The sequence below is a fragment of the Terrapene carolina genome, unplaced genomic scaffold (genome assembly GCF_002925995.2).
Source record: "Terrapene carolina triunguis isolate 2854851 unplaced genomic scaffold, T_m_triunguis-2.0 Scaffold311, whole genome shotgun sequence".
Lineage (NCBI taxonomy): Eukaryota > Metazoa > Chordata > Testudines > Emydidae > Terrapene > Terrapene triunguis.
In genome coordinates, this window is record NW_020664662.1 from 31,339 (window position 1) to 42,326 (window position 10,988).

The window sequence follows — 10,988 nt, forward strand, 5'->3', positions numbered from 1 at the left end:
TGGGTGGGACTCTCAGTCTCTCTGTCTGGAGCTGTTCCACTTTGTGTAAATAAATTCTTTTTTTGTATTTTATTTTTATGTTTGTTTCTTATGTAACTAACTCTAATCTCTACACCTGCTGCTTATAATCATTTCAAATCTATCTTGTGTAGTTAATAAATTTGTTTTATATTTTACCTAAAACATGTGTTTTGGTTCAAGTTCTTAGGATATAGATATTCAGGCCTGTCTGCAAAGGCCTATACTTTAAGAATTCAGGTGTATTCTTATTATTTAGCTAGTTATAGAGGTAGAAAAGAAAGAATCAAAATCACTGTCTGCCGGTGTCAGGGCCTTTTCTCACTGTGACAGTCTGAGGCCCTGTTCTTAGGCTAAGGCCTTTGGCTAAGCAGCAGAGGCAGCCATAAGCTGGGAAGCGAACGGTCACATCCTCACATCCCAAACCCATCACACTGAAATCAGGCAATCTGGGGCTGTTAGGAAGGTGATCGATCTATCAGCTCCAGAGAAAGGGAAGAGGCTAGAAGATGTAAAAGGAAACTGAGTTTGATAGCATCCTGCCTGGCAAGAACTCACTTATCAATAGCTGGGATGTGAAATCCTCATTTCTGTGTTGTTCTATCACTGTCGTCTCCACTTCCCTATTGTTTGTCTGTATAATCTCTGTCTGGTTCTGTGATTGTTTCTGTCTGCTGTATCATTAATTTTGTTGGGTGTAAACCAATTAAGGTGGTGGGATATAATTGGTTAAATAATTATGTTACAATGTATGAGGATTGGTTAGTTAAATTTCAGTAAAATGATTGGTTAAGGTATAGCTAAGCAGAACTCAAGTTTTACTATATAGTCTGCAGTCAATCAGGAAGTAAGGGGGGGAATTGAAAGCATGTTTTGCTAAGGGGGGGAATGGGAACAGGGACACAGGCAAGGCTCTGTGGTGTCAGAGCTGGGAAAGGGGACACTGAGGAAGGAACTTGGAATTATGCTTGCTGGAAGTTCACTCCAATAAACATCGAATTGTTTGCACCTTTGGAGTTCGGGTATTGCTGCTCTCTGTTCATGCGAGAAGGACCAGGGAAGTGAGCAGGTGAAGGAATAAGCCCCCTAACACAAGTGCTTGGGAAATCTCAGCTCAGGTTACAAAGGTTAGCACGCGTCCTCTTCACATCGAGGGAGGGATGGACTGGGTAACAATCTTACACGGGACAGGCTTCGGACCAGGGCAGGACAGTGCAGATCTGGGGTGGAAGGCTGGGGAGCTGGGGGAAATTCGCTTGAGCCTCTTTAGTGTTACTTATGAGTGTCTGGGAGTTTATTCATGTAACTCAGCTGGGTGTGTCCCTGCCTGTGGATGTCTGTGTAAGCGCAGTACCTGCCAGAGGTTTGAGGCTTGACTCAGCATCACAGCGAGAGAGGGATACCCCAGGTGGTTGGAGGTCTCAGCTGTCCCATAGTCCTGGTTCCACCACAGGGATCCCATCACAGGAGTTTGGTCCTTGGGCTAGTCCCAGATAATACAAGGACTCTCATATGATCCCTTCTCTGGTCAAGTTGTTCAAAGCCAAGGGAGCTGGCTGGTGATGCTTAGAGGAAACCGCCAAGTTCACAGATGTCCACCTCTCACTTTTAAAGAACTCTTTCCACCTTTCTGTGTACAAGGACCAGGCTCCCTGCATCAAAACGTTTTTATTTGCTCTTCCCATCCTCCAGTGGCTCTAGTGTCCCAGCTGCTTGCCCTGCTAGAACCCGAGCAATGCCCCTTCCTTAGGTGTTTAGCAGCTGTAGCACCATCGTGGGACGAGAACATGGTGTGATGCTGTATGATTGAATATGACCATTTTTATCATTGTTGTTACCACTGTTATACAATTGCAACAAAGCTTGTGCAAAGTATGTCATGTCAGGAGTCAATGGGAAAATTATGATTTGGTAAGTATGATTATCCGGTTTATAGGCATGTATCATCTTTGTGTCTGAAGTTATGAATATTGGCAATGTACTGGTATGGGCTTTTTTTGGGACAGTAAAATTCTATGCAGAGGGCAGAGAATATAAAAGAACCCCTCAGACATCTCCATCTTCTCTTCAGTTCTCTGGACTGAGTTTCCAACACAGAAACTCTGAACAAAGACTGATGACCCCCAACTTGCTTGGGTAATTTCCAGAGTTTTTTGCAAGCTAGGAGTTTATTCCACAACTTCTATTATCCTGATCCCTGAACACTGAAAAATCACTTGCATGTCTCTGATCTATAAACCGTTTATGGCTCCTCTTCTTTTAATTTATTATTAAACCGTTACTTTTCAATTGCTGAAGGATTGGCAGCAGCGTGATCACTGGGTAAGATGTGAGTTATATATTGACCTGGCTAAGTGGCTGGTCTCTTAAGATTAGAAGGACATGGGGGGGAGGGATAGTTCAGTGGTTTGAGCATTAGCCTGCTAAGCCCAGGGTTGTGAGTTTAATCCTTGAGGGGGCCACTTAGGGATCTGGGGCAAAATCAGTACCTGGTCCTGCTAGTGAAGGCAGGGGGCTGGACTTGATGACCTTTTGGGGTCCCTTCCAGTTCTATGAGATGGGTATATCTCTATATTATATTATATACGTGGTGAAACTGGTTTTCACTGATCTCATCATGGAGTCAAGTGTCAGGGTGGCTAGACAAGGGCTGGGATGCCTCAGGAAACTGTATTTTTGGCTTCTAGTTAACCAGGGTGGTGAAACAGAAATTTACATTTGTTGCTGGCTTGGTATAATCTAATGATAGAACAACCCCCAGTCTGAGGTGAGTCTGCCCGATTTCTCAGCAGTTTGTCCTGAATTTGGCATCCTCAGCTGTGTCCCACTGAGGCACGGTCACACTTGGACACAGAGTTTACTGTTGATAGGTGATTCACAGACTATTGCTCACTACTCCCTGGACGTATCCCCCTTTTACAGATGGTGAAACTGAGGCAGCAGGAACGGAAGTGTCTTGAGCTGGGAACATATCCCATGAGTCTCTAGCTGACAATCCCTTGCTTAGGCTCTGTCAGACCTGGCTTGTACGGTCCATGCAGCAGCACAGAGGCATGGTGCTCTCTCCATTCGTTTCTCTAGTACTGGGGATCTCCACTGATTTCAGTGGGGCTGCACCCACTTACAGGAGATGAGGATTTGGCCCAAGACATTTAACTAGAGATAAAGCATCAGCAGAGACCAGTGAGCTGGGAGAGAGGAGTCCCAGCTCTGCCACAGATTAGCTGCATGACCTTGGGCACAGTTTCTCCCTGCATTAAATGGAGATGATTAGTTATTATTTCTAATGTGTTGCTATCGAAAGGTCCTAATCAGGGCCTTCGAGTCACATGCGGCACTGATTTGGTTCCTGGTTGCACATCATTGGTCTCTATGCACTGTGCAGAGTTCCAGGCAGCGTGTGGTCCCTGGTAAACAAGCAAGAGAAGACTGAAAACTGAGCTGTGTGTAAACCTGTTTTTGTGGCTGTAGCTTTTAGCTGTTTCTTTAATAAATGGCTCCTGTTTAAAAAGGACGGCAACTCCATTGATCACGACACACAAATAGCCTCACTGCATCCACCACAACCCAGAGGAGCAATGCCAGTTCATGGCCAAAGCAATGGTGCTTGGGGGGGTCAGGACTCTCGTTTCCTATTCTGAGCTCTGCCACTGACTCATTGTGTGGCCTTGGGTAAATCACTTTACCTCTGCTTTGCTCGTCAATAACATGGGGATGATGCTGCCCAGGAGCCTAGCAAAGGAGATTCTAGATGTAGTGATCAAAAACGTCATGCAGAGGGTAGGTTAGACTCAGCTTCACTGTTCAGCTTCACCCCTGGGGCAATGGGTGCCCTGTAGTTTCAGATAAAATGACGTGTACGTGTGTAAATAGCCGGCTAATGGAAAGTGTGCCATTTATCTTCCTAGCGATGAGCCACTGAAGCCATCACGGCCTCTGCCCAGCATCCCTCCTTCGCAGGTAATGCAGGGGACCATCCTTCTGCCTCTCTCAACTGTTATCCACCTAGCTTCAAAGCTGATCCCTGGTCCTGCCCCCAAGGCTTGGCTCACAGCAAATGTCTCCCAACCCATATCCATTGCAGGGACCCCGCCGGCTACAGGTTCCCACCCAGGACGAATAAAAGGGAACAAAAAGCTAAAGAAATAAGCCACACAGAACTTTGTAGCTGATCTTTAGTACCCACAAGCTGTATAATGTACAGGCTCACCCTCCTGCCAAACAACTCTGCTCCTAACCCCCAGCTTCTTTTATATGGATTCCTGGCTTCCCTCTCCACTTCTCATTCGCCTGTTGGCCTCAGCACTGTAACCTTGCAGCACTCACTGCAGGCTCCTTGTCAGCCTGCAACTCCTCCTGTCCCAGCCCCAGAGCAGAGGGAGTGCACCTGAGCGGGGAGGGAGGTGGAGATGATCCAGAAAGTTTATGGGGTTGGGGAGGAAAGGAGCGAGCAACAGGGCTGTTACTCTGGGGAAAGTGGCAGAACAGAGTTGGGGATGTGGGGGAAGAGGTGGAGAAGGGAGCAGGGCCTTGTGGGAATATTTGGGACAGGGGCAGGGGCCTTGTGGAAAGAGGTGGTGCAGGGGCCAGGAGCTTGTGGAATAGGCAGTGAAGGGCCCGTGGCCTCAGCGGTCCAGTTACCAGTAATTAGAAAGGTGACAATCCTGTAAGTTAGTGAGTTGTACATAAACCAATTCCACTGTTTGTCATGCTGACACAGCACAGCAAGGTCAGGAAAGGGATTCATGTCACTTTGACTGTCCAGTCAGTGATTCAGGGAACAGGTCCCAGCACCATGTCACCAGCCAGCTCTGCATGGAGGTCAGTCTGAGAGCCAGAGCACCAGGAGAAAACTTTAGGATTCTTCATGAGTAAAGAGCCGGAGCAGCCTGCCCCGGATTTCTTTGGTCCTCACCCCATAGATGATGGGGTTTAGCGTGGGGGGCATCAAGAGGTACATGTTGGCAATGAGAATGTGGAAATGCAGGGCCAAATTCTGGCCAAACCGGTACATTAGGGAGATGAAGAAACCTGGGATGTAAAAGGCTAAAATGACAAAGAGGTGGGAGCTGCAGGTCCCAAAAGTCTTGAGCCGGGCGTCCTTTGTGGGGAGGCTGAAGACGGCCCTGAGGATCTGGACATAGGACACGGTGATAAAAATCACATCCAGACCCATCACACAGAATAGCACAAAGAGCCCATAGTAACTACTGATGCGGGTGTCGGCACAGGCCAGATTCACCACTGCTATATGTGCGCAATACGGCTGGGGGATGATATTGGTTCTGCAATATGGCCATTGCCTCGCCAGGATAAGAAGGGGCAGTATGACTATGCAGCCACGCAGCATCATGGCCAGGCCGATCTTGGACACAACGGGGTTTGTCAGGATGGTGGAATGTCTCAGGGGATGGCAGATGGCCACGTAGCAATCCAAAGCCATGGCCACGAGGATCCCAGACTCCATCTCTAAGAAGCAGTGAATGAAGTACATCTGGGTGAGGCAGGCACTGAAATCGATCTCCCTGGAATTGAACCAGAAGATGCTCAGCATTTTGGGAAGGGTTGAGGTAGTCAGGACCAGGTCAGTGACGGCCAGCATGCAGAGGAAATAGTACATGGGCTCATGGAGGCTTGATTTCATCTTCACGATGAACAGGATGGTGAAGTTCCCCAAGATGGCTATGGCGTACATGGTGCAGAAGGAGATGGAGATCCAGACGTGGGCTACCTCCAGCCCAGGAATGCCCAGCAGGATGAAGGTAGCGGGGTTGGTGAAGTCAGTTGCATTGGAATCTGACATAGAGTAGGGGAGAAGGTGTTCAACTCAGAGTCAGAACGATGTCTCCTGCATGTACTGTATGTGCCTAAGCTGAAGGGTGATGGTCACAGTACAAATGCCTGGATGGAGAGACAATGTTAATTGAAGACATTACATGTACTACTGGAGGCAGTTCTAATGAGTGAAGCAACTTGGTTGCTCTTCACACACTGAAAAATGACACTTATATTATTCAGATAAATGAATTATGAACACATGGCCCTACAAATACCAATTCTATATTTTATGGTGTTCCCTGCCTCAATAATTCCTATTCATCGTGGTGTGGGAAACCTTAATAGGCACCAGCAGGAAACACGAGTGTGGATACTGGTTATCCATCATTGTTCCTTATTGCAATGAAACCCAGACTAGAGAGTCCATCCTGCAGGGAGTTCTCCATTCACCCAGTTGATCAAAATCTGAATGTGGAAAAAAACCAAAGTTTTGATAAACATGTATCAGAGGGAAACATCCCAACTAGAACACACTCAGGGTAAAGACCTGGGTGTCATTGATTGCAGCTCGACGGAAACACCTGCTCATTCACAGTAGTGGCCAAAACGAAGACAATGTTTGGATGCCTAAGGAATGGGATGGAGAATACCCTGCTCTGGACATGTGCTCAGTTTTGGACACCCAGTCTCTATAAAAGATATAGCAGATAGAAAGGGGGTTTCTGAGACACACTATGAAAATGGGGGAGGCTGCCATATGTGGACTGAAAAGTCTGGGACTGTTTAGTTTAGAGAAGAAGGGGGCTTATGATAGAGGAGAGGAAAATAAAGAGTGGAACTGATTACATTCAAATCGACAAATAGAGAACAGTTCCCAACCAGGAATATCTATGGACACTTCGTGCTTCAAAATGGCTAATTCCCCAAAGCTGAAGCAAATTATCAGCAAAACTGATTGGGAGGATAAATGTCAAGAGAAAAATGTGAATGAGAATTGAGTGTTGTTTACGGAGAGTTTGTTAGACAGCTAATAAGCCACAATTCCGCAGTCAAGAGTGTAGACAACTTTGGCTAAAAACCCTATTCAGTGGCAAAGGGAAGGCAGCAGTTAAGGGGGGGAAAGCTATATATATATAGTGACAAAGCTCCAACCTTGTGTCAGTGGGTCCCATGCTTCCTGGCGGATTATGCTAGCCTCAGAGGCTCACTGTGATCATCTAGGTAGCCCTTCTCTCTATAGAGGCAAGGGTCACAGCCTACTGAGCTAGTTTCATCATAAGCCAGCAAGGGAGGTGGGAAGAAGACAGTATTTGGTCCTGCCATGCGGGCAGGGGACTGGACTCGATGACCTCTCGAGGTCCCTTCCAGTCCTAGAATCTATGAATCTATGAATCTATGAATAAGAAGCAACCCTCCCTTGCATCATCTCTGTTGTCTCACAGTCTCTGTGATTAATCGGGGAGAGGGAGGAAACCCTCTACTCTAGACTCCAGCCCAGGGTCCCTAATAGTAGCAGCTATTGGTAACTGACTTTTTTGAAACAGGATGAGTACAATTCCCTGGGCCACTTCCCCACAGCATCCCCCCAATTCCTCAGCATCTTCTTCACCCTTACCACAGGACCTCCTTCCTTGTGCCTAATAGGGTTTGTACTACCCACTTTCCCCAGCAGCGTGGCTTCCTCCTACAGCTCCTGACACATGCCTCTAACTTACTAACTGGGAAGCTTTTAACTAGTTCCAGCCAGCCCTTGATTGGATTCAGGTGTCCCAATCAAACTATCTGTCTCCACTACTTTGTAGAAGGATCTTAATTGGCCCCAGGTGACTTGATTAATCTGGAGCAACTGCCATTGGTTACCATTGTAAGAGGGATTTGTTTAGCCTGGGACTAACATACCTGCTTCTCACTACTTTCCTATAGCCATCTGGCCTTGCCCCGTCACTATATGTGTATATACACACATACATACACACACACTGACTCTATAATCAGGCAGAGAAAGGCAGATTAAGACGAAATAGCTGGAAGATAAAGCCAGACAAATACCAGCTGGAAATAAGGGCCAAATTTTTAGGCCTGGGGGTGATTAACATATGGCACACACTGCAAAGGGAAGTGGTGTATTCTCCAGCTACGCATGTCTGTAGATCCAGACTGGACGTTTTTTCTGGAAGATCTGCTTGAGGACTTGTCTACACTTAATATGCTACAGTGGCGCTGCCTTAACGCTTCAGTGTAGACACTACATACACCCATGCCAGGGGTTCTCGCATCGGCGTAGGTAATCCCCCCCCCCAAGAGGTGGTAGCTAAGTGGATAGAAAAATTCTTCCGTCGACCCCATGCAACTATATCAGGGTTAGGTTGATATAGCTACATCTCTCAGGGGTGTGGTTTTGTTTCCTTTGCAAAAAAAAAGGAAAAACAATTTCCGGATGCATTAGGAGAGGCATAGCAGGCAAGTCAAAGAGGTGGTCTTGATTAGGCCTCAGCTGGAGTACTGTGTCTAATTTTGGTTACCAATGTATAGGAAGGACGTAGAGAAACTGGAAATGACCAAAGGCAAGCAACAAAAATGATGTAAGGGATAGAATTCAAGCCATACGAGCAAAGGCTGAAGGAACTGGGTATGTTTAGTTTGGAAAAAGAGGAGATTAAGGGGGACATGGCAGCCATCTTCAAATACTTGAAAGGCTGCCATAAAAAAGGTGAAGAAAAGTTGTTCACTCCTGCCACAGAGGGTAGGACAAGAGGCAATGGGTTCAAACTACAGCATAGGAGATTTAGATTAAATCTCAGGATAAACTGCCCAACAGTAAGAACAGGAGGACAATAGAACAGACGCCTCGGAAAATCAAGGAGGCTCCTTTACTGCAGGTTTTCTAAAGGGGGCTGGCAGTGATCTGACCTGCATGGTTTAGACATAACAAATCCGGTATCTTGGCAGGGGGTTAGATTAACTAACCCTGGCGGTTCCTTCTCATCCTGTGGCTCTATGATTCTATGATATAAAACTCCAATGTAGACCAGGCGTTAGTCAAACACATGTCATAGCACTTTATGCAGGGGTATCTGGGTGAAATTTAATAGCCTTGTCATACAGGAATTCAGACTGGATGATCTAATGTTTCCTTCCAGCCTTATACCCTATGAACCTATCAATAAAGAAAGTAGATCATGCATTTATATTTACTCTGTCTTACAACACACGGACAAAGGAACATTGAATTCCATTGAAAGTCTGAACATATAACACTGAAAAAGGATAATTGTTCATATAATCCATATTTGGCCTGTGGAACTCCTTACCACAGACGTTACTGGAGCAAAGAGTTTAGTTGAATGGGAGTCACAAATGGTTTGGCCATTGTAGGTAGTGCTGGGGGCACCACTGTTAGTTAAGGCTGTCTGACACCTTCAATTAGGAGACCTCATTTTCAGTTGCTTATAAGTTTGCCAAACTTTAAACGTTTGGACTAAAATTTCACATGCTGGGTGTCTGCTTCCAGCTGAATTGTTTTTTGAGTATCCATCATAATGTTTGAGCTGACTTCTCAAATGAAGCTAGGAGAAAAGATGTGTTGCCCATCTTGAAAAATTCTTATAATTGTTCAAGTGAGGAGCCCAAGCACCTCCATGGAGATAAAAGTCAGGTAACAGCCCCTGATCCCCTATTAACACCCAGAGCCCTGAAATGCAAGAGGAGGAGGTGACAGTGTCTCTGCATTAACACACAGCTGGTTACTGAGGTCTTTACTCTGTTCTTACTCCAAAGGGAGTTTTGCCTCAATGGGGCCTGGGTAAACTATGGGCCAGCACCTCAGAATTTGGCCTTATATTGTCCATCTACCAACACCTTTCATCCTGAAGGATCCACTGTGCCAGTGAAATGCAGCCACCTTGGGGCTGGAGGCCATCAGCCTGGGAGGGCACAGCAAAGATGGACAATTTAACCCATGATACTGAAGCAAACTCATCCCCTGTGGCAAGTGCCCTTGGATGTTTAATGGCTGTGCAGAGTGGAAAGGACCACACACCTAATATTTACCCCGTTATGCCAACTTTTTACTGGGTTTGTTAAGCAGGTGAGATCCGCAGCAAGAGATGGGTACCTGTGAATTCTTAGATGGAAGTGTCGTCTCTGGGAATCCCCCTCAGGTAGCCGTGTCCCACACGTCTCTCACCCCAGCATCTGCAGCAGGATCCCACACCGAGAGCCGACACAGGGGTGCGAACCATTTATAATATAGCTCTGTGCAATCCCAGAGAGGTTCACTCAGCCTCTAGTGAATAAGCAAGCAACTGAATGCAAACAGGCTGAAGACAAGCCTGTCTGGGCTTCTGTGTTCTTTATCCAGCGTTAGGTGTAAACAGTAATTAAGGGACCTTCCCAAAGGGAGATGAGAACTCTGGGGCTCTGTGCTGAGTCAGAGAGGAATTGGCTGCTCTGTGCATTTGTGTGTATTTACAAATTATAGTTCATTAGTAGGAAAACTGGGGATAATGCTTAAAACTCTATAGGGTCTGATACCCTGTAAGTCCCAGGAGCGGTGGGTAAATAGTTGACAGACAGATCTATAGAAAGATGCCTGAGGGGAGACAACCGCACTTTCTGCAGTCAAATGGTGCTGTTACTAAGGGATCAGATATCAGAAATTCTCACTAGTAACTATCATCAGACTGTTCAGCACCTTTCATTGAAGAATGTTCAAAACACCTAGCAAAGGAAAGTCACTATGACCATAACCCCATTAAACAGATGGGTAAACTGAGGCACAGGAAGACATTATTTGGCCAAGGTCACACAGGTTGGCAGGAAGACAGACAGAACCCAGGCATCCTGACTTCCCTGCCATAACCATGATCTCTCTGTCATGCCAAGAGGGAAATGGACTCCCGCTCTGGCAGGGGCTGTTCATTAGGTGGGATGCAGAGGAAAGGCTGGAAGAGGGACCCTGAGCCCTGAGGTTTTCAGAACTAGCTGGAGGTTGTGAGCTCCCCACACCTGTGAGGTTTGAACTCCGGGGCTCCACTTCTGGTCCCACTCAGAAACCTGCCAACGGATCACTGGGGTCAATTCGGGGGAACAGACTTAGGAAGAGCAACACAAATAAACTATTCCAGTGGATAGAGTGCGGCTGGGGCCCGGCTTGGGACAGAGGCCTTCTCTTCCCCCAAAGCTGCCATGGA

At 46.6% G+C, this 10,988-nt stretch overlaps 1 protein-coding gene across 1 annotated transcript; it reads right to left on the reverse strand.

Annotated features, from left to right (window-relative positions):
- Positions 1-4,873: 4,873 nt before the first annotated feature.
- On the reverse strand, positions 4,874-5,821 carry LOC112119978 (olfactory receptor 52R1-like). Its single transcript, XM_024218880.1, has one exon. It carries the CDS (start codon positions 5,819-5,821, stop codon positions 4,874-4,876), a length of 948 nt encoding a protein of 315 aa, XP_024074648.1.
- Positions 5,822-10,988: the final 5,167 nt, after the last annotated feature.